General features: G+C 54.1%; 1 protein-coding gene across 12 annotated transcripts in view; it reads left to right on the plus strand.

The window, feature by feature from the left end:
- Positions 1-20,679, plus strand: part of LOC119956312 (RNA binding protein fox-1 homolog 1-like) — a 229,362-nt gene that overhangs the window by 190,822 nt on the left and 17,861 nt on the right. For 7 of the 12 annotated variants that reach the window (XR_005458619.1, XM_038783414.1, XM_038783412.1 and 4 more), the window contains 5 exons: positions 1,197-1,257; positions 10,937-10,990; positions 11,908-11,982; positions 14,774-14,903; positions 19,794-19,836. Coding sequence is in view for 9 of the 12 variants with exons in the window: in XM_038783414.1 (XP_038639342.1) it covers positions 1,197-1,257; positions 10,937-10,990; positions 11,908-11,982; positions 14,774-14,903; positions 19,794-19,836 (363 nt within the window). In the remaining 3 variants the exon portion in view is untranslated. Of the gene's footprint in view, positions 1-1,196; positions 1,258-10,936; positions 10,991-11,907; positions 11,983-14,773; positions 14,904-18,982; positions 19,023-19,793; positions 19,837-20,679 lie in introns of all 12 variants that reach the window. The other 5 variants (XR_005458620.1, XM_038783407.1, XM_038783411.1 and 2 more) reach the window with 2 other exon arrangements.

The following is a 20,679-nucleotide window of genomic DNA, read 5'->3' on the forward strand; positions in this document are numbered from 1 at the left end:
ACATAGAACCTACAGTACAGAAGGAGGCCATTCGGCCCATTGAGTCTGCACCGACCCACTTAAGCCACCATTTCCACCCTATCCCCACAACCCAGTAACCCCACCTAACCTTTTTTGGACACGAAGGGCAATTTATCATGGCCAATCCACCTAACCCGCACATCTTTGGACTGTGTGAGGAAACTGGAGCACCCGGAGGAAACCCACGCAGACACTGGGAGAACGTGCAGACTCCGCACAGACAGTGACCCAGCACGGAATCGAACCTGGGACCCTGGCGCTGTGAAGCCACAGTGCTAACCACTGTGCTACCGTGCTGCTTAGTTTCTATCACTAAGCTAGTCCCACTTACCCACATTTGGCCTATATCCCTCTGTAGAGTCCTAGATGTTTACAGCATATTATATGACCTCTACTTACCCTCCCAAAGTGAATCACATCACATTTTCTGCATTAAATTTGATTTGTGATATGCGTCTGCCTGTTTCATCCATATCTCTGTTAGCTATCCTCAGGGTTTACTACATTTCCGAGCAGTACTGTTTTGTAAATCTAAACTTCCGAATGGGCAAGTCTGACTGTGTAATGCTGACAGTGACAGAATGCAAACTGTCCCACAATTCATTTCTGGAACCATACTCAGCACAAACTCCTCCTGAACTTCATTCTTTCAAAGTAGAAGTATCGTTCGTTTCGGAGACTAGCTCCATCCGATGGGACCACTAGTTTCTCCAATCACCTTGTCATTCTGACCAAATTAAATATCTAATTTCTTAATCACTCCCAGTCACCCAGCGCAGGCATAGCCATGCAAAATAAACCAGTACATCATGCCAATCTCTCCCAGCCGTGAGCAAGCAGATTTTACAATCTTTTAACGACTATATCAGTGTGAACACGTGAATTCAATTGTTTTAATTTTATTGGGATAATGGGGAAAAGATTGCCTGAGAAACAATGGTTTATGTTTGAGTGTCCTTGTTGAAAATATTTAAAGATATTGAAATTCATTAATAGCTAAAGTCTACATTAATTTCAAAAGTAATTTGTGAATGTTTCTTTTAATTGAGACTTAATGTTATAACATTATAATTAAACTAAATCTATCTTGTTTTTACTAGACTTGCATGTGTTTAAAATCGGTGACCATTTTTTTTGTCTGACATGCTGGTTCTTTGTCGATCTGTACATCTCAGGTAAACAATGCCACCGCTCGTGTGATGACCAATAAGAAGATGGTCAGCCCTTATGCAAACGGTAAGTATTTCAAATATTCAAAAGATGTGAATTTAAAACAATAATGAGAGTACCCAATTCTTTTTTCCCAATTAAGGGGCAATTTAGAGTGGCCAATCCACCTAACCTGCACATCTTTGGGTTGTGGGGTGAAACCCACGCAGACACGGGGAGAATGTGCAAACTCCACACGGACAGTGATCCAGAGCCGGGATTGAACCTGGGACCTCAGCGTGTGAGGCAGCAGTGCTAACCACTGCACCACCGTGCTGCCCCAACATACGTGAATTTAAAGATGTTTTGTGCAGTTCTGTAACATTGCTTCAATTCTCAATATGAGGGCAGTACTTCTGGATATACACTAGATTCTTAAAGAAACAAAGCTTAATTTGGCTTGTGTCAGTGGGGCGCCGGTGGGTCAGTGGGGCGCTGGTGGGTCAGTGGGGCGCTGGTGGGTCAGTGGGGCGCTGGGTCAGTGGGGCGCTGGGTCAGTGGGGCGCTGGTGGGTCAGTGGGGCGCCGGTGGGTCAGTGGGGCGCTGGTGGGTCAGTGGGGCGCTGGTGGGTCAGTGGGGCGCTGGGTCAGTGGGGCGCTGGTGGGTCAGTGGGGCGCTGGTGGGTCAGTGGGGTGCTGGTGGGTCAGTGGGGCGCCGGTGGGTCAGTGGGGCGCCGGTGGGTCAGTGGGGCGCTGGTGGGTCAGTGGGACGCTGGTGGGTCAGTGGGACGCTGGTGGGTCAGTGGGGCGCTGGTGGGTCAGCGGGGCGCTGGTGGGTCAGTGGGGCGCTGGGTCAGAGGGGCGCCGGTGGGTCAGTGGGGTGCCGGTGGGTCAGTGGGGCGCTGGGTCAGAGGGGCGCCGGTGGGTCAGTGGGGCGCTGGGTCAGTGGGGCGCTGGTGGGTCAGTGGGGCGCTGGTGGGTCAGTGGGGCGCTGGGTCAGTGGGGCGCTGGTGGGTCAGTGGGGCGCCGGTGGGTCAGTGGGGCGCTGGGTCAGTGGGGCGCTGGGTCAGAGGGGCGCCGGTGGGTCAGTGGGGTGCCGGTGGGTCAGTGGGGCGCTGGTGGGTCAGCGGGGCGCTGGTGGGTCAGTGGGGCGCTGGTGGGTCAGTGGGGCGCTGGTGGGTCAGTGGGGCGCTGGTGGGTCAGTGGGGCGCTGGTGGGTCAGAGGGGCGCTGGGTCAGTGGGGCGCTGGGTCAGTGGGGCGCCGGTGGGTCAGTGGGGCGCCGGTGGGTCAGTGGGGCGCTGGTGGGTCAGTGGGGCGCTGGTGGGTCAGTGGGGCGCTGGGTCAGTGGGGCGCTGGGTCAGTGGGGCGCTGGTGGGTCAGTGGGGCGCTGGGTCAGTGGGGCGCCGGTGGGTCAGTGGGGCGCTGGTGGGTCAGTGGGGCGCTGGTGGGTCAGTGGGGCGCTGGTGGGTCAGTGGGGCGCCGGTGGGTCAGTGGGGCGCCGGTGGGTCAGTGGGGCGCTGGGTCAGTGGGGCGCTGGTGGGTCAGTGGGGCGCTGGGTCAGTGGGGTGCTGGGTCAGTGGGATGCCGGTGGGTCAGTGGGGCGCCGGTGGGTCAGTGGGGCGCTGGGTCAGTGGGGCGCTGGGTCAGTGGGGCGCTGGTGGGTCAGTGGGGCGCTGGGTCAGTGGGGCGCTGGTGGGTCAGTGGGGCGCTGGTGGGTCAGTGGGGCGCCGGTGGGTCAGTGGGGCGCTGGGTCAGTGGGGCGCTGGTGGGTCAGTGGGGCGCCGGTGGGTCAGTGGGGCGCTGGGTCAGTGGGGCGCCGGGTCAGTGGGGCGCTGGTGGGTCAGTGGGGCGCTGGTGGGTCAGTGGGACGCTGGGTCAGTGGGACGCCGGTGGGTCAGTGGGGCGCCGGTGGGTCAGTGGGGCGCCGGTGGGTCAGTGGGGCGCCGGTGGGTCAGTGGGGCGCTGGTGGGTCAGTGGGGCGCCGGTGGGTCAGTGGGGCGCCGGTGGGTCAGTGGGGCGCCGGTGGGTCAGTGGGGCGCTGGTGGGTCAGTGGGGCGCCGGTGGGTCAGTGGGGCGCTGGGTCAGTGGGGCGCTGGGTCAGTGGGGCGCTGGTGGGTCAGTGGGGCGCTGGTGGGTCAGTGGGGCGCTGGGTCAGTGGGGCGCCGGTGGGTCAGTGGGGCGCCGGTGGGTCAGTGGGGCGCTGGTGGGTCAGTGGGGCTCTGGGTCAGTGGGGCGCTGGTGGGTCAGTGGGGCTCTGGGTCAGTGGGGCGCTGGTGGGTCAGTGGGGCTCTGGGTCAGTGGGGCGCTGGTGGGTCAGTGGGGCTCTGGGTCAGTGGGGCGCCGGTGGGTCAGTGGGGCGCTGGTGGGTCAGTGGGGCGCTGGGTCAGTGGGGCGCTGGGTCAGTGGGGCGCTGGGTCAGTGGGGCGCTGGGTCAGTGGGGCGCTGGGTCAGTGGGGCGCTGGGTCAGTGGGGCGCTGGGTCAGTGGGGCGCTGGGTCAGTGGGGCGCTGGGTCAGTGGGGCGCTGGTGGGTCAGTGGGGCGCCGGTGGGTCAGTGGGGCGCCGGTGGGTCAGTGGGGCGCCGGTGGGTCAGTGGGGCGCTGGGTCAGTGGGGCGCCGGTGGGTCAGTGGGGCGCTGGGTCAGTGGGGCGCCGGTGGGTCAGTGGGGCGCTGGTGGGTCAGTGGGGCGCTGGTGGGTCAGTGGGGCGCTGGTGGGTCAGTGGGGCGCTGGTGGGTCAGTGGGGCGCTGGTGGGTCAGTGGGGCGCTGGGTCAGTGGGGCGCTGGGTCAGTGGGGCGCCGGTGGGTCAGTGGGGCGCTGGTGGGTCAGTGGGGCGCTGGTGGGTCAGTGGGGCGCTGGGTCAGTGGGGCGCTGGTGGGTCAGTGGGGCGCTGGGTCAGTGGGGCGCTGGTGGGTCAGTGGGGCGCTGGTGGGTCAGTGGGGCGCCGGTGGGTCAGTGGGGCGCCGGTGGGTCAGTGGGGCGCCGGTGGGTCAGTGGGGCGCCGGTGGGTCAGTGGGGCGCCGGTGGGTCAGTGGGGCGCCGGTGGGTCAGTGGGGCGCTGGTGGGTCAGTGGGGCGCTGGTGGGTCAGTGGGGCGCTGGTGGGTCAGTGGGGCGCTGGTGGGTCAGAGGGGCGCTAGTGGGTCAGTGGGGCGCTGGGTCAGTGGGGCGCTGGGTCAGTGGGGCGCCGGTGGGTCAGTGGGGCGCTAGTGGGTCAGTGGGGCGCTAGTGGGTCAGTGGGGCGCTGGGTCAGTGGGGCGCTGGTGGGTCAGTGGGGCGCTGGTGGGTCAGTGGGACGCTGGGTCAGCGGGGTGCCGGTGGGTCAGTGGGGCGCCGGTGGGTCAGTGGGGCGCTGGTGGGTCAGTGGGGCGCTGGTGGGTCAGTGGGGCGCTGGTGGGTCAGTGGGGCGCCGGTGGGTCAGTGGGGCGCTGGTGGGTCAGTGGGGCGCTGGGTCAGAGGGGCGCTGGGTCAGAGGGGCGCTGGTGGGTCAGTGGGGCGCTGGGTCAGTGGGGCGCTGGGTCAGTGGGGCGCTGGTGGGTCAGTGGGGCGCTGGTGGGTCAGTGGGGCGCTGGGTCAGTGGGGCGCTGGGTCAGTGGGGCGCTGGTGGGTCAGTGGGGCGCTGGGTCAGTGGGGCGCTGGGTCAGTGGGGCGCTGGTGGGTCAGTGGGGCGCTGGGTCAGTGGGGCGCTGGGTCAGTGGGGCGCTGGGTCAGTGGGGCGCTGGGTCAGTGGGGCGCTGGTGGGTCAGTGGGGCGCTGGTGGGTCAGTGGGGCGCTGGGTCAGTGGGACGCCGGTGGGTCAGTGGGGCGCCGGTGGGTCAGTGGGGCGCTGGGTCAGTGGGGCGCTGGTGGGTCAGTGGGGCGCAGGTGGGTCAGTGGGGCGCTGGTGGGTCAGTGGGGCGCTGGGTCAGTGGGACGCCGGTGGGTCAGTGGGGCGCCGGTGGGTCAGTGGGGCGCCGGTGGGTCAGTGGGGCGCCGGTGGGTCAGTGGGGCGCCGGTGGGTCAGTGGGGCGCCGGTGGGTCAGTGGGGCGCTGGGTCAGTGGGGCGCTGGGTCAGTGGGGCGCTGGTGGGTCAGTGGGGCGCTGGTGGGTCAGTGGGGCGCTGGGTCAGTGGGGCGCCGGTGGGTCAGTGGGGCGCTGGTGGGTCAGTGGGGCGCTGGGTCAGTGGGGCGCCGGTGGGTCAGTGGGGCGCTGGGTCAGTGGGGCGCTGGGTCAGTGGGGCGCCGGTGGGTCAGTGGGGCGCCGGTGGGTCAGTGGGGCGCTGGGTCAGTGGGGCGCTGGGTCAGTGGGGCGCTGGTGGGTCAGTGGGGCTCTGGGTCAGTGGGGCGCTGGTGGGTCAGTGGGGCTCTGGGTCAGTGGGGCGCTGGTGGGTCAGTGGGGCTCTGGGTCAGTGGGGCGCCGGTGGGTCAGTGGGGCGCCGGTGGGTCAGTGGGGCGCCGGTGGGTCAGTGGGGCGCTGGGTCAGTGGGGCGCTGGTGGGTCAGTGGGGCGCTGGGTCAGTGGGGCGCTGGGTCAGTGGGGCGCTGGTGGGTCAGTGGGGCGCCGGTGGGTCAGTGGGGCGCTGGGTCAGTGGGGCGCCGGTGGGTCAGTGGGGCGCCGGTGGGTCAGTGGGGCGCTGGGTCAGTGGGGCGCCGGTGGGTCAGTGGGGCGCTGGTGGGTCAGTGGGGCGCTGGTGGGTCAGTGGGGCGCTGGGTCAGTGGGATGCCGGTGGGTCAGTGGGGCGCTGGGTCAGTGGGATGCCGGTGGGTCAGTGGGGCGCTGGTGGGTCAGTGGGGCGCTGGGTCAGTGGGGCGCTGGTGGGTCAGTGGGGCGCTGGTGGGTCAGTGGGGCGCCGGTGGGTCAGTGGGGCGCTGGGTCAGTGGGGCGCTGGGTCAGTGGGGCGCTGGGTCAGAGGGGCGCCGGTGGGTCAGTGGGGCGCTGGGTCAGTGGGGCGCTGGGTCAGTGGGGCGCCGGTGGGTCAGCGGGGCGCTGGTGGGTCAGTGGGGCGCCGGTGGGTCAGTGGGGCGCTGGTGGGTCAGTGGGGCGCTGGTGGGTCAGTGGGGCGCTGGGTCAGTGGGGCGCTGGGTCAGTGGGGCGCTGGGTCAGTGGGGCGCCGGTGGGTCAGCGGGGCGCTGGTGGGTCAGTGGGGCGCCGGTGGGTCAGTGGGGCGCTGGTGGGTCAGTGGGGCGCTGGTGGGTCAGTGGGGCGCTGGTGGGTCAGTGGGGCGCCGGTGGGTCAGTGGGGCGCTGGGTCAGTGGGGCGCTGGTGGGTCAGTGGGGCGCTGGTGGGTCAGAGGGGCGCTAGTGGGTCAGTGGGGCGCTGGGTCAGTGGGGCGCTGGGTCAGTGGGGCGCCGGTGGGTCAGTGGGGCGCTAGTGGGTCAGTGGGGCGCTAGTGGGTCAGTGGGGCGCTGGTGGGTCAGTGGGGCGCTGGTGGGTCAGTGGGACGCTGGGTCAGCGGGGTGCCGGTGGGTCAGTGGGGCGCTGGTGGGTCAGTGGGGCGCTGGTGGGTCAGTGGGGCGCCGGTGGGTCAGTGGGGCGCTGGTGGGTCAGTGGGGCGCTGGTGGGTCAGTGGGACGCTGGGTCAGTGGGGCGCCGGTGGGTCAGTGGGGCGCTGGTGGGTCAGAGGGGCACCGGTGGGTCAGTGGGGCGCTGGGTCAGTGGGGCGCTGGGTCAGTGGGGCGCTGGGTCAGTGGGGCGCCGGTGGGTCAGTGGGGCGCTGGTGGGTCAGTGGGGCGCTGGTGGGTCAGTGGGGCGCTGGTGGGTCAGTGGGGCGCCGGTGGGTCAGTGGGGCGCTGGGTCAGTGGGGCGCTGGGTCAGTGGGGCGCTGGTGGGTCAGTGGGGCGCCGGTGGGTCAGAGGGGCGCTGGGTCAGAGGGGCGCTGGGTCAGTGGGGCGCTGGTGGGTCAGTGGGGCGCTGGTGGGTCAGTGGGGCGCTGGGTCAGTGGGGCGCTGGGTCAGTGGGGCGCTGGTGGGTCAGTGGGGCGCCGGTGGGTCAGAGGGGCGCTGGGTCAGAGGGGCGCTGGTGGGTCAGTGGGGCGCTGGGTCAGTGGGGCGCCGGTGGGTCAGTGGGGCGCTGGTGGGTCAGTGGGGCGCTGGGTCAGTGGGGCGCTGGGTCAGTGGGGCGCTGGTGGGTCAGTGGGGCGCCGGTGGGTCAGAGGGGCGCTGGTGGGTCAGTGGGGCGCTGGTGGGTCAGTGGGGCGCTGGGTCAGTGGGGCGCTGGTGGGTCAGTGGGGCGCTGGTGGGTCAGTGGGGCGCTGGGTCAGTGGGGCGCTGGGTCAGTGGGGCGCTGGTGGGTCAGTGGGGCGCTGGTGGGTCAGTGGGGCGCTGGTGGGTCAGTGGGGCGCCGGTGGGTCAGTGGGGCGCCGGTGGGTCAGAGGGGCGCTGGGTCAGTGGGGCGCTGGGTCAGTGGGGCGCCGGTGGGTCAGTGGGGCGCTGGTGGGTCAGTGGGGCGCTGGGTCAGTGGGGCGCTGGTGGGTCAGTGGGGCGCTGGGTCAGTGGGGCGCTGGTGGGTCAGTGGGGCGCTGGGTCAGTGGGGCGCTGGTGGGTCAGTGGGGCGCTGGGTCAGTGGGGCGCTGGGTCAGTGGGGCGCTGGTGGGTCAGTGGGGCGCTGGTGGGTCAGTGGGGCGCTGGTGGGTCAGTGGGACGCCGGTGGGTCAGTGGGACGCCGGTGGGTCAGTGGGGCGCCGGTGGGTCAGTGGGGCGCTGGGTCAGTGGGGCGCTGGGTCAGAGGGGCGCCGGTGGGTCAGTGGGGCGCTGGTGGGTCAGTGGGGCGCCGGTGGGTCAGTGGGGCGCTGGTGGGTCAGGGGGGCGCTGGGTCAGTGGGGCGCCGGTGGGTCAGTGGGGCGCTGGTGGGTCAGTGGGGCGCTGGGTCAGTGGGGCGCTGGTGGGTCAGTGGGGCGCTGGGTCAGTGGGGCGCCGGTGGGTCAGTGGGGTGCTGGTGGGTCAGTGGGACGCTGGTGGGTCAGTGGGGCGCCGGTGGGTCAGTGGGGCGCTGGTGGGTCAGTGGGGCGCTGGGTCAGTGGGGCGCTGGGTCAGTGGGGCGCTGGTGGGTCAGTGGGGCGCTGGTGGGTCAGTGGGGCGCCGGTGGGTCAGTGGGGCGCCGGTGGGTCAGTGGGGCGCTGGGTCAGTGGGGCGCCGGTGGGTCAGTGGGGCGCCGGTGGGTCAGTGGGGCGCCGGTGGGTCAGTGGGGCGCCGGTGGGTCAGTGGGGCGCTGGTGGGTCAGTGGGGCGCTGGGTCAGTGGGGCGCTGGGTCAGTGGGGCGCTGGGTCAGTGGGGCGCCGGTGGGTCAGTGGGGCGCTGGTGGGTCAGTGGGGCGCTGGGTCAGTGGGGCGCTGGGTCAGTGGGGCGCTGGGTCAGTGGGGCGCTGGTGGGTCAGTGGGGCGCTGGTGGGTCAGTGGGGCGCTGGGTCAGTGGGGCGCTGGGTCAGTGGGGCGCCGGTGGGTCAGTGGGGCGCCGGTGGGTCAGTGGAGCATTTAAAGGAACTGATAGCTGTGCCTTCTCGAGCCTTGGCATATCCAATAACATTGGCATGCGAGGTGGAGAAGTGCCAGTGTAAGTAGCCTACATGTAGAATGGCCCTGCCCACACGTACACAAAGGTTAAATTAGCTCATTTGCACACAGCTTTTTAAAATATAAAAATAACATTGCACTGGCTTCTGACTGTCCAAATCCAGATGATAATGATTTGAGTGTGGAGAATAATGAGTTCAGTGATGATTCACACATTGGTCATCACTGACAGATGCCATAGCTTAATAAAATTGGCTAGATTGGCCAATATCGTTACTAATGAGACAGAGCAGTGCTATGGCCCCACTTTGACTGACTTTTAGTAGAAGTTTAATGGCAGCTTCTGGAATAAATTTATTTTCTCTTTTACTCTATAGTTTTCTGCTTTCAGTTTTCGCCCCATGCCCTGAGCATGTCAATTAAGTGACAGACTTTAGATTCCATGGGGACCAGACACCCTCCAAGCGGCCATTCTTAATGTGTGAGACCAGATGGTGAATGTTCTTTTGTGGGGCACATCACAGCTGAACTCAACCCTGTGTTCCTTCAATTCACTCACTCACTCACTCTCACTCACTCACTCACTCACTCACTCACTCACTCACTCACTCACTCACTCACTTACTCACTCACTCACTCACTCACTCACTCACTCACTCACTCTCTCACTCTCTCACTCACACTCTCTCACTCACTCACTCACTCTTTCACTCACTCACTCTCTCACTCACTCACTCACTCACTCACTCACATTGTATCGTTCAGATTATTGCTTTGACCACATGAATCATTAGATGTGTATGGGTTAGATTTAAAATTACATCTACAAGTGTGAGCCTGGTATAAGTTTGGAAGTATCTGATTGGAAGTGTTTACCCAATGGAAGCTGAACAGACAATCCAGAAGTGATGATAGCAATTTGGTTCCTCTCCCAAGGGCTCCCTTCAAATAGAAACCTAGACAGTGAATGGCACCAGTCTGTTCAAGTGTTAATTCCAGACACTTTGACTTCAGAGGGAATCTGATCTGGTTGTACCCTCTCCTGACATCCAAGCACTTGGATATCCTCGCAGGTTTATGGGGATCTGGCTAATTAATCCTTTTGCCAGCTCGAGACATTATGGGTTGCAATCTGCTAATTCAATACATATTAACTCAATTGCAGTGTTAATGTAAGCCTACTTGTGACAATAAATATTTATTATTAGAGAGTAACTATATAATCTGTTTTCTAATCTCAGTGCAATAGGTTGTGAGGGCCAGGTTTCCCTTACAGGCTTCTTGTCCCCAATACCTTTAATTTAAGGCTCATCTTGGGTTTCCTTGCTCCTCTACTCTGTCCCTGGAGCCTCCTCTCTATTCCTCTGACTCCAGGTTCTTGTCCATCCATCGTTTGTCTTTAGTCTTTTTTTTCTAAATAACTAGAGTACTCAATTATTTTTTTTCCCAATTAAGGGGCAATTTAGCGTGGCCAAATTGGAACCCACGCAGACACGGGGAGAATGTGCAAACTCCACACAGTGACCCAGGGCCGGGATTCAAACCCGAGCCCTCAGCTCCGGAAGGTTGCAGTGCTAACCACTTTGTTAGGTGCTGCCCTGTTTGTCTTTAGGTGAATTTCCTTCACCTGCCCAGTTCCTGCTCCAAAACCGTCCCTCGCAAGGTTCTGAGCAGGTTTTAACAGTACTTCGGAAGTTACAGGAACCATTTCTTAGAGTCTGCACATTAAGCGGAGTTTCAGGATGATTTGCCAATGCAGCTCAGGTTGATTTTTTTTTACCAATCTGCCTCTTCCTCTATCAAAGGCATCGCCTGTTTGCTGGAGAACGGCTCACAAATGCCAATCACCCTCTGACACTAGTTATCTCAGATACTTTGCCAATACACTGTCACAGTTGCCCTCCTGTACTTGGTCAAGTGCTTGTGCGCGAGTACTGACAGTGAGTGATAGGTGGCTGCCACGTCAGTATGCAATGTTCACTTCTCGCTTGAGCATTGAATAGTTTTTCTATCTATATCCCAGGGATGATCAGAGTAATTGCTTGTGACGCAGATCCAGCTTATAAACTCCCTGGTCACTCATTAAAAGAAGCAGACAGCTCATTAGATAAAGTTGCTTGTTATTGGGTAGTTATCCACCACACATTAATACTCAGAGTTGGAATGTTTAGATATTCTCTGATTTGTTTATTGCTGGCTAATTGTTGGGTGCACTTTGCGTTATGTTGTTTCAGATTGAAGCTTGGTGTTGCATTCATTTTAGTTTGATCTATATTTAATTTCCAGGCTGGAAGCTGAGCCCTGTGGTTGGTGCTGTCTACAGCCCTGAATTTTATGCAGGTAAATGTTCCATCGCCCCCTCAGCAGTGTACAAAGATCAAGAATGTCAACTAGGATTTAACTATCTGTGTTTCCATATATCTTTGTTAAATGATTCCAGTGAAACATGATCAAAAAATGTATAAATTTGGCACTGAGAAACACATTTTATTGGCTTCTGTACATTTGAATATTAGAATTCAGGATATATTGTGAAAATGTTAATCTTGTTATCAGAAGTCGAACTCTAACAGACTACGTCCTCCCTGAGCCAGGGTCCCGGGATCACCTCACTCAGCATTGGGCCTGCTGGGCTGCCCAATTTACAATGTTTCACATTGACTTAGTAACTGAGTTATTGGGCATCACTGAGTGAATGTGGGATATGTGGCATTATTTGGCAGCCACTAAAATTAAATAGTCATAAAGGATGTTCTTCGAATTACTGCTTTAGTCCTACTTTGTCCTTGGGACAGACTTTTGGCTCCAGTCAGTACGGCCCAGTTCTTATTCTCAAGAGGAAATATACACAAAGGAGAAAGTACTGGAAACATTCAGATTGTTTAAAAAATAAACAAAATTAGAATAATATAGAGGAATTAGAAAATTGGGGATGGTCTGAATAATTCATTAGAACTGCCTAATGGTCTGTCATGAATGTTTTATTTTTTTGGGAACTTTAGAGTACCCAATTCATTTTTTCCTATTAAGGGGCAATTTAGCGTGGCCAATCCACCTAGCCTGCACATCTTTGGGTTGTGGGGGCGAAACCCATGCAAACATGGGAATAATGAATATTTAGTGGTGGTATATTTATGTACTGGAGTTTTACTTTTGAAATCACGGTGTAATATAAAGTACACAGCATATTTACCTGGAAAGCACTGCTCTGCAAAATAAGGTTTTAATGCTCGTTGTTTGATGCTGTATATTTACAGGTCCTGCATCACTATCATCTTTACCCTTTCACCTACACCCTGTTGCTTCGACAGCACTCAGCCCAACACACAATGGTAAGAACAGTTGAAAACAAATATTCTGTTTAAATAAACTACATTATATATTATAAAGAATTAACTGCAACCCAGTGCAGTCTACACTATCTCCTCATAAAATGTTTGAGCTTTGAAATTGCAGTTTGTGACATCAATTTGGATTGAGTTTGGAGCCCTGTGATTTGCTGCTGTCCCTTTGTTATACTCCCGTCTATTTCCTCGCTCTGTGGCTCATCCTTCTGGCTCAGTTCGAGTTTCGCTGACAGTATATTTGGTGGTTCAGTGGAGAAGCACTCCCATCACATGGGCAGGTGGTGGTGTAGTCATATTATCACTGGACTAGTAAACCAGAAACCCAGGGTAATGCTCTGGAGAATTCAGTAAAAAGCAATCTGTAATTAAATGTCTAACAATGACCATGAAACCATTGCCGGAAGTCGTAAAAACCCATCTGGTTCACTAATGTCCTTTAAGGAAGGAAATCTGCCGTCCTTACTCCGTCTGGCCTACATGTGACTCCAGACCCACAGCAATGTGGTTAACTTTAACTGCCCCCTCAAGGGCAATTAGGGATGGGCAATAAATGGTGGCACAGCTGGCGAAGTCCACGTCCCATGAACAGTTTTTAAAAAACATAATATGTTCCAGTCTATTTTCAAGGTGAGTGAGTCTTGATTGAAAGGCCTTCATGTGTGCCATCATTTTGCAGGTTGTTGCATTGTGAAGCGCAGCATGAGCGAGATGCAGAGTAAAGCTCTCTTTGATGCCCCAATCTCAGAACCAACTCCAACTGCATCAATGTAACATGGAAGGTTGCTGTAGCAAATGGAACAAATGATTATGAATATAGCAGAGATGGCCAGCTGATCTGTTGAGACTGTCCTATATTTGCACTGCTCTAATTCTGGCCCCTTGTACATCCTGGATTTTAATTGTTCCATCAATGGTGGTTATGGCTTCCAAATAGTAAGGGCCTACGGTCCGGAATTCCCTCTCAAAGTCCCTCCTTAAAGCTATGTTTCTGCCCTGACAGCTTGTTATGTGGTTCAGTGTTAGATTTTGTTTGCTCTGTAAAGTGCCCTGGAATGTTTCATGAAATGAAATGAAAATCACTTATTGTCACGAGGAGGCTTCAATGAAATTACTGTGAAAAGCCCCTAGTCGCCACATTCCGGCGCCTGTCCGGGGAGGCTGGTGCGGGAATCGAACCGTGCTGCTGGTCTGCTTTAAAAGCCAGCGATTTAGCCCAGTGAGCTAAACCAGCCCCTTTCATTGTGTTAAAGGAGCTATCTCAGCACCAATTGTTGTGCCGTGGCTTCTAGGTACCATTGTTCTAGTTTCCTCCTCTTTCACTTACTCTCTTTCCCCTGCGCCTCCCCTGCAGACCAACTAGCCATGTCATCTATCGAGAGAGGCTACCGAAGAGAGAAAATATCCGCCAGCTAATTTAGGGGTGGGGGGGATGGAAAATTCTCTTGACCTCTGAAGATGAATAAATGTCCTGAAGTTCTAAAAGCCGCAATCAACTGTAACCTTCTAGATAAATTACATCGGCTACTTTCATGAGCTCCTTTTTGAAAGTTGGTGTATCCATATTCACTGCAATTTGGTCCACAGATTAACAATTGCAAAAAGAAATCTAAACCTCTTGTCCCTGATGTCAAATCTCCTTGATACCTACACTTTTCCAAAGTAGAAAGTCCCAGACCTTTCAGCCAATTGTGGCCTCTTCAGAGTCTTTAAACTAAATATCAATCCAGTGACCGCCTCTTAACCTTCTCCAGCATCTTTATACCAACCACCTGAGGGAATCTAAACAATGCACAAGTCTTCTAACCAAACCCTTGTATGTTCATTCTGGTTAGCTTTCCTGACAATAGATTGTAACACCCTGTTTGCTTTTACAATGGCGTCACAGCATCGCTCATGGACACATCTTCACAGACTCGGATACGACAATCCCCTATCCTTCCTCCACTCAGCAGCAATGAGCACGCACGGTGTATACATGCTTGGTGCTATACATAGTGTGTCCATGCTTGGTGCTGTACATGCTTGGTGCTGTCCGTGCTTGGTGCTGTCCGTACTTGGCGCTGCCCGTGCTTGGCGCTGTCCGTGCTTGGCGCTGTCCGTGCTTGGCGCTGTCCATGCTTGGTGCTGTCCGTGCTTGGCGCTGTCCGTGCTTGGCGCTGTCCGTGCTTGATGCTGCCCGTGCTTGATGCTGCCCGTGCTTGGCGCTGTCCGTGCTTGGCGTTGTCCGTGCTTGGCGCTGTCCGTGCTTGGCGCTGTCCGTGCTTGGCGCTGCCCATGCTTGGCGCTGCACATTGGATTGAGACTTTGCATTTCATTTGGAACCCTGACATGCAGTAACCGAGGTCGTTTTCATCACATGAAGCACGGTCCAGCAGGTGAAGGAACAGTGACACACGCATTGCACTTTCCAGGGCCTCTTTTTCCTAATTAAGAAACAGCATTTTGAAGTTCCTGTTGTGTGTGATTAGTAGCTTTATTCTCTTCCGTTCTCAGGTGCCTTTTACACCAACACAATATCAGCATGCTACAGACAAAATAACACACACGTTGTGTAAACAAACTTTCTAATGCTAAATTTATGAATGCCGAGTCCATTTAGTTTATAGTAACACCTGTATGCTTTGTCGGTACATTTTTATTGTCACACTTTGCCTTTTTTCTGATTGTCGCAACCACTGTTTCTTTTCGTGGAAAGATTGGTTTTCTGCTTAGTTATTTGGAACTAGTATTTATTACAGTGTACTAATTCTCACTTCTCCATTCCCCAAATCCTTAGTTCCTGGTTTCCCGTATCAGGCAGCCACTACTGCAGCTGCATTGCGAGGTGCCCTGAGAGGTCGAGGTCGAGCAGTCTACAGTGCATTCCGTGCAGCGGCACCACCTACTGCTATTCCAGCCTATGGAGGGTAAGACAACTTAATCACAAGTGAATTAACCATCTTTGTGCATGGAGTTTCCAAGTTTCACCAAATCTAACTCCCTCTATCCCCAGTTATTCTGAACATTTTATACAATTTGCTTTAACATCTCAACTTTGCAGCTTGTTCTTAAGCAACAGAACCCCAAGGTGATCCTATCCCCTTCATCCCAGGTCACTGGGCAAGCTCAGTGTTTTGCTCTGACTGAGTTTGAGAGTTTCAATGGACAAAATCATGGGTGTGCTGCAAAGTTCACAATGTAGTGCTTTAATCATACTGCTGTAACACATTGCACGCATTATCATCCTGTTGCACTTGACAGTATGAATTCAGCAGGGAAAAGCATCACAAAATCACACAGTGCAGAAGAGGCCCTTCAGCCTATTGGGTCTGCACCGATACATGAAAAGCACCTGACCTGCCCACCTAATCCCATTTGCCAGCACTTGGCCCATAGCCTTGAATGTTATGACATGCCAAATGCTTATCCAGGTACTTTTTCTTTTTTTTTTATAAATTTAGATTACCCAATTATTTTTTCCAATTAAGGGGCAATTTAGCATGGCCAATCCACCTACCCTGCACATTTTTTTTTTGGGTTGTGGGGGCGAAACCCACACAGACACGGGGAGAATGTGCAAACTCCACACGGACAGTGACCCAGAGCCGGGATCGAACCTGGGACCTCAGCGCCGTGAGGCTGTGTGCTAACCACTAGGCCACCATGCTGCTGTCCAGGTACTTTTTAAAGGATGTGAGGTAACCCGCCTCTACCACCCTCCCAGGCCGTGCATTCCAGACCAAAATGGGAGTGTTTGTCCAGATCTCAGAAGGCCAGGTGAATAGGATGGTGAAAAAGCTTATGGGACACTTGCCTTTATCAATCGAGGCACAGATTACAAAAGCAGGGAGGTCATGTTGGAGCTGTATAGAACTTGGTGAGGCCACAGCTGGAGTACTGTGTGCAATTCTGGTCACCTCACTATAGGAAGTGAACACCGAGAATTCAGTCTTCTCTGCTCCAGCTAAAACAGCCCAAGCCTATCCAACCTCTCTTTGTAACTGAAACGCTCCATCCCAGGCAACATCCTGGTGAATCTCCTCTGCACCCCCTCCAGTGCAATCACATCCTTCCTCTAATGTAGTGACCAGAACTGCACCCAGTACTCCAGCTGTGGCCTCACCAAGTTCTATACAGCTCCAACATGACCTCCCTGCTTTTGTAATCTATGCCTCAATTGATAAAGGCAAATGTCCCAGAAGCTTTTTCACCATCCTATTCACCTGGCCTTCTGCCTTCTGAGATCTGGACAAACACTCCCAAGGTCCCTTTGTTCCCAGTGTCAGGCCATTCATTGAATACTTCCTTGTCACATTACCCCTTCCAAACTGTATCACCTCACACTTCAGGGTTAAATTCAACCTGCCACTTTTCTGCCCATTTGACTATCCCGTCCATATCTTTCTGTAACACAACACACTCAATCTCACTGTTAACCACCCGGCCAATCTTTGTGTCATCCGCAATCTTACTGATCCTACCCCCCACATAGTCATCTATGTCATTTATATAAATGACAAACAATAGGGGGCCCAGCACAGATCCCTGCGGTACGCCACTGGACACTGGCTTCCAGTCACTAAAGCAGCCGTCTGTCATCACCCTCTTCTCCAACAGCTAAGCCAATTTTGAATCCAGCTTATCAAGCTACCCTGTATATGCATTTGCCGTCTTTATAAATCTACCATGTGGGACCTTGTCAAAGGCTTTTGCTGAAATCCATATTGACTATATCAACTGCACTATCTTTATCTACACACCTGGTCACATGCTCAAAAAATGCAAACAAATTTGTTAGGTGGCACGGTGGCGCAGTGGTAAGCACTGCTGCCTCACGACACCAAGGACCTTGGTTTGATCCCGGCCCTGGGTCACTGCCCATATGGAGTTTGCACATTCTCATTGCACATAGAGAATGATTAGCAATGATTATCAGTTATGTCTGCAGAAGTACTTTTGCATTTTCTGTTTATTCAATGCTTTTAACTCCTCTTTAAGGAGCCTTTAGCACTAACATGTTTTAAAGTAAAGCTATTCCTTATTCCTGTGTTAGATAAAGCATGCGGATAATTTATATTGGCTAACATTGTTACTGATGGCTGAGGGGGAAGGTTTGTCCCAAGTGAAAGAGAAGCGTGCAAACATTTAATTTACAAAACTTTCCGGGTGCTAAAAGCCAAAGCGAAGAACCCAGGATGGCAGGCTCTTCAATTCAGTGTAACTTCTCTGCGTACATTATATGTCAAAATGAATAATAAACTTGTTATAAGTAGCACTTTGGGGAATATGTTTGACTCAATTTGCATTTAAAAAGAATAACTTGGGTGATACTGACATCCACTTTTGAAATTTTGAAATGAAATGAAAATCGCTTATTGTCACGAGTAGGCTTCAATGAAGTTACTGTGAAAAGCCCCTAGTCGCCACATTCCGGCGCCTGTCCGGGGAGGCTGGTACGGGAATCGAACCGTGCTGCTGGCCTGCTTGGTCTGCTTTAAAAGCCAGCGATTTAGCCTTGTGAGCTAAACCAGCCCCTGTGAGCTAAACCAGCCCCTGGATGTACTTTGGATGTACTTTGTGAAAAGTAAACAGCCTGAAGTTCCTTTGCCAGCTGCAGTCCTCATAGCAAACCTCCCAATCTTTCCTGTCAGCTTGACATTGCATTAGAAATCCATTATCTGATTAAAACCTCCACTTGAAGTAAAGAAAAAGGCTCCTTTGTATTTCTCTCTAGCAAATGAGCAGGAGTGGGCCATTCAGCCCCTCAAGCCTGTTCCTCTGTTCAAGTGGACCAGAGATGATCTGAACCACAACGCCTCTGCCCCCCCCCCCCCCCCCCCCAACTTATCCAGTACCTTCATTTTTTTGTTGGGTTAGGATATCGATCTATTCTGATGCAAGTTGGTTGATCGGTAAATTAACTCTGTTTCTGTCTCCGCAGACGCTGCCTGACTTGCTGACAATTTCCAGCATCTTTGGTCCAGCATCAATAATATTTCATTTTTGTAAAAAAAAGTCTCCCTGGCTTGGAATTTCCACTTGACCCAAAATCCATCCATACGCCAGTTTCTAATTTCCTCTACCCATTGTGTGGAAAATGCTTCTGCTGTTGCTCCTAAATGAGCACAGCCTAATTTAATGATTCATCAGGAAACAGATCTTCTCTACCCTATTGGATCCATGTATCATTTTGATCAACTCAATTTGATGAACCGATAACTTTCTAAACTCAAGGGGATACAAGCCAAATTTTTTAAAAACGATCCTCGTGACTTAACCCTTGAACGTCTGGTTTCATTCTGGTGAATCTTAGCTCCAACCACACCACAGCTAATCTATCCTCCCTGAGGTGCAGTGTCGAAAAGTGAGCACAGTTACCCCACAACTGACCAATGTTCAGCACAATCATTTCCTTGCCTTTGAATTCCAGTCTCCTGGAGGCCAGCATTCCATTAGCCTTTGTGACCACACTGTTGGTGTCTGTTTATAATGTTGCCGAGTTTGACAGCAGGTCCTGACTCTCATTGGGGACTGTAACTGTGAGGGAAGCGCGCACACAGTCAAAAACCATGTCAATGAAGAAGGACCTGTAAATCTCCTAAAGTTCTTGTTTCAATTGAATTCCCTGCTTCCTGACCAAGAGGGCTTGGTTACGGTGCCCACTCCAGTTGAGATAATAATAAGGTGCCTCACCAGCTGAAGAGTAATGGGATTGCCAGGTTACGTGGTATAACTCTGCCCCCCAACCCCTCTCTTTACTGTCTAGCTGAGAGAATAGGAGTGGCAAAATAGTGATGTGATTATTTCCTGCTAAATAGATTTTAGTAATAAAGCCTAAAAAGGATATGTTGACATTTGAAATGAAGAAAACACTTGCTCTCAAAATTTGAGCAGTCCTTGCTGGAAATTTAAGCAGTTTATAGAGTTCTTGTGACAAACCTTGCCTTTATTAGCCCTGCATGTTGGAATTGCAGTAATCAGAGTGTTTCTGTGTGCATCTCTGCAGTGTGGTTTACCAAGATGGATTTTATGGTGCCGACCTCTATGTAAGTATAACCGCTATTTTACATTGTCATCCTTCTGTTGATGAAGCCATTCTTTAAACCAGTATGCTAATATTTTCATCAGCTGTGTGTTTCATAGTTACCCAGTTTTATTGTCCATTTATGTAAATTTGAGACAGCAGGCATCCCAGCGCTGTCCCCTTTGTGAACAGAGGTATCCGCCATGTCCCTTTGTTGCTATTTACAGTATTTACGGTGTTCTGAACCTTCCAGAAGTTGCACATTCGAGGGACTGGAGTTTCTTTTGGAATATCATGCAAAAGGAATGACGTCAAAAAGAAAGCATTGAATAAAGTTGACCTTTGCTGCACTGGTTCTTGTGCTGTAAGGGAAACCTTGACCAAACAGTTGTTGAGGCCTGTCGCATTGCTCACCAAATCCGGTGTCCTTTGATTTTTCATTTTAAATTGAGCTGAAATGCTTGCTGAGGAATGCTGGTGTAGGGTGTGTACATTTGACTTTGAAATCAAATCCCTCACCTTTGATCTGCAAATGGAAACTGGAGACAGCTGGCAGAAGAAATGTTGTGACAGGTGCTCAAGGGTAAATTTTTAACAAGTATTCAATCATTTTAAATATGTGCAGTTGTGCGGCCTGTGAAATGTCTCTTGTTTTATAAATCTCGTGTTAAAGGTTCGTCAGCGTAAAGCATCCTCCGATAATAGAATGGCTTTATCCAAGGAGGGTCTCTCTCTTTTCAGTTGTTTCTTTTCCAGCCTCGTCGCCAATATTCTTCCCTGTGTTTTATTATAGAATAGTGTATCAGGAACCAGTGTATAGCAGTAAGTTACCGCAGGTATGATAGAAATGTGTGACGAGACCAATCGCACAGATTGTGGATTGCCGTGACAAATCCTACTAACAGCAAAGACTGCAGTTAGGGATGGGAGCAGGCACCAAACGGGGATAAAAGCATTCCTGAAGTGCGCACTATTTTCACTGTGAGATAACACAAACCTGAAAGAGGAACCCCCTTCTAATGAATGTAATTGGTCAGTTTAGAGTTTGGGTCCGCGTCTATCAGCAACTCAACACGTCCCACTTTGAATCATTAAAAGAGCTGTGAAGGGGAGCACCTCATCATGTTGGTCTGATTAGAAGCTAGTGAACATTGCTGAGGATCCATCCAAGGAACATGACTGTCCTTTCATCTCTTTGGGTGGCATGGGATTCTGGATATCCAAGTTGAAACAGTAATGTGCTACCAAAGCTTGGCACTCGCCTCATTTACTTTGCATGAATAGGGGATTGTTATAAATTCTACTTTTATCTTTGGAAAAAATATTTCCCATCCTCTTTTCCTGACCCAAGAGGTCAGTGGGAAAGTGATTTGTTTTCATCATGACTTCTAGAAAACTAACTGGGGGTCTGCACAGTTGGAATTCCAAAAGAGAGGCCCAGGAGGACCCCAGCCCCCAATGCCCCTTCAACCTTTTACCCCCTCTCTCAGCAATAAAGTCGCCTGGTTGCTGGTGTGAGTGGCTGTTTAAATGTACTTTGCAATCCAGTACCAATTTCAAGAGTGGAGTACAGTATCAGGGTGTCAAACAGTCACAGGGAACACAATTTCAGCTGCCCTGTTTACAGTGGAGCTTGCAGGAAATCTTTAAAGACATGTCTGTAATAAGAGTGATGAATG

This window comes from Scyliorhinus canicula, chromosome 23 (assembly GCF_902713615.1).
Source record: "Scyliorhinus canicula chromosome 23, sScyCan1.1, whole genome shotgun sequence".
In the NCBI taxonomy this organism is placed as follows: Eukaryota; Metazoa; Chordata; class Chondrichthyes; order Carcharhiniformes; family Scyliorhinidae; genus Scyliorhinus; species Scyliorhinus canicula.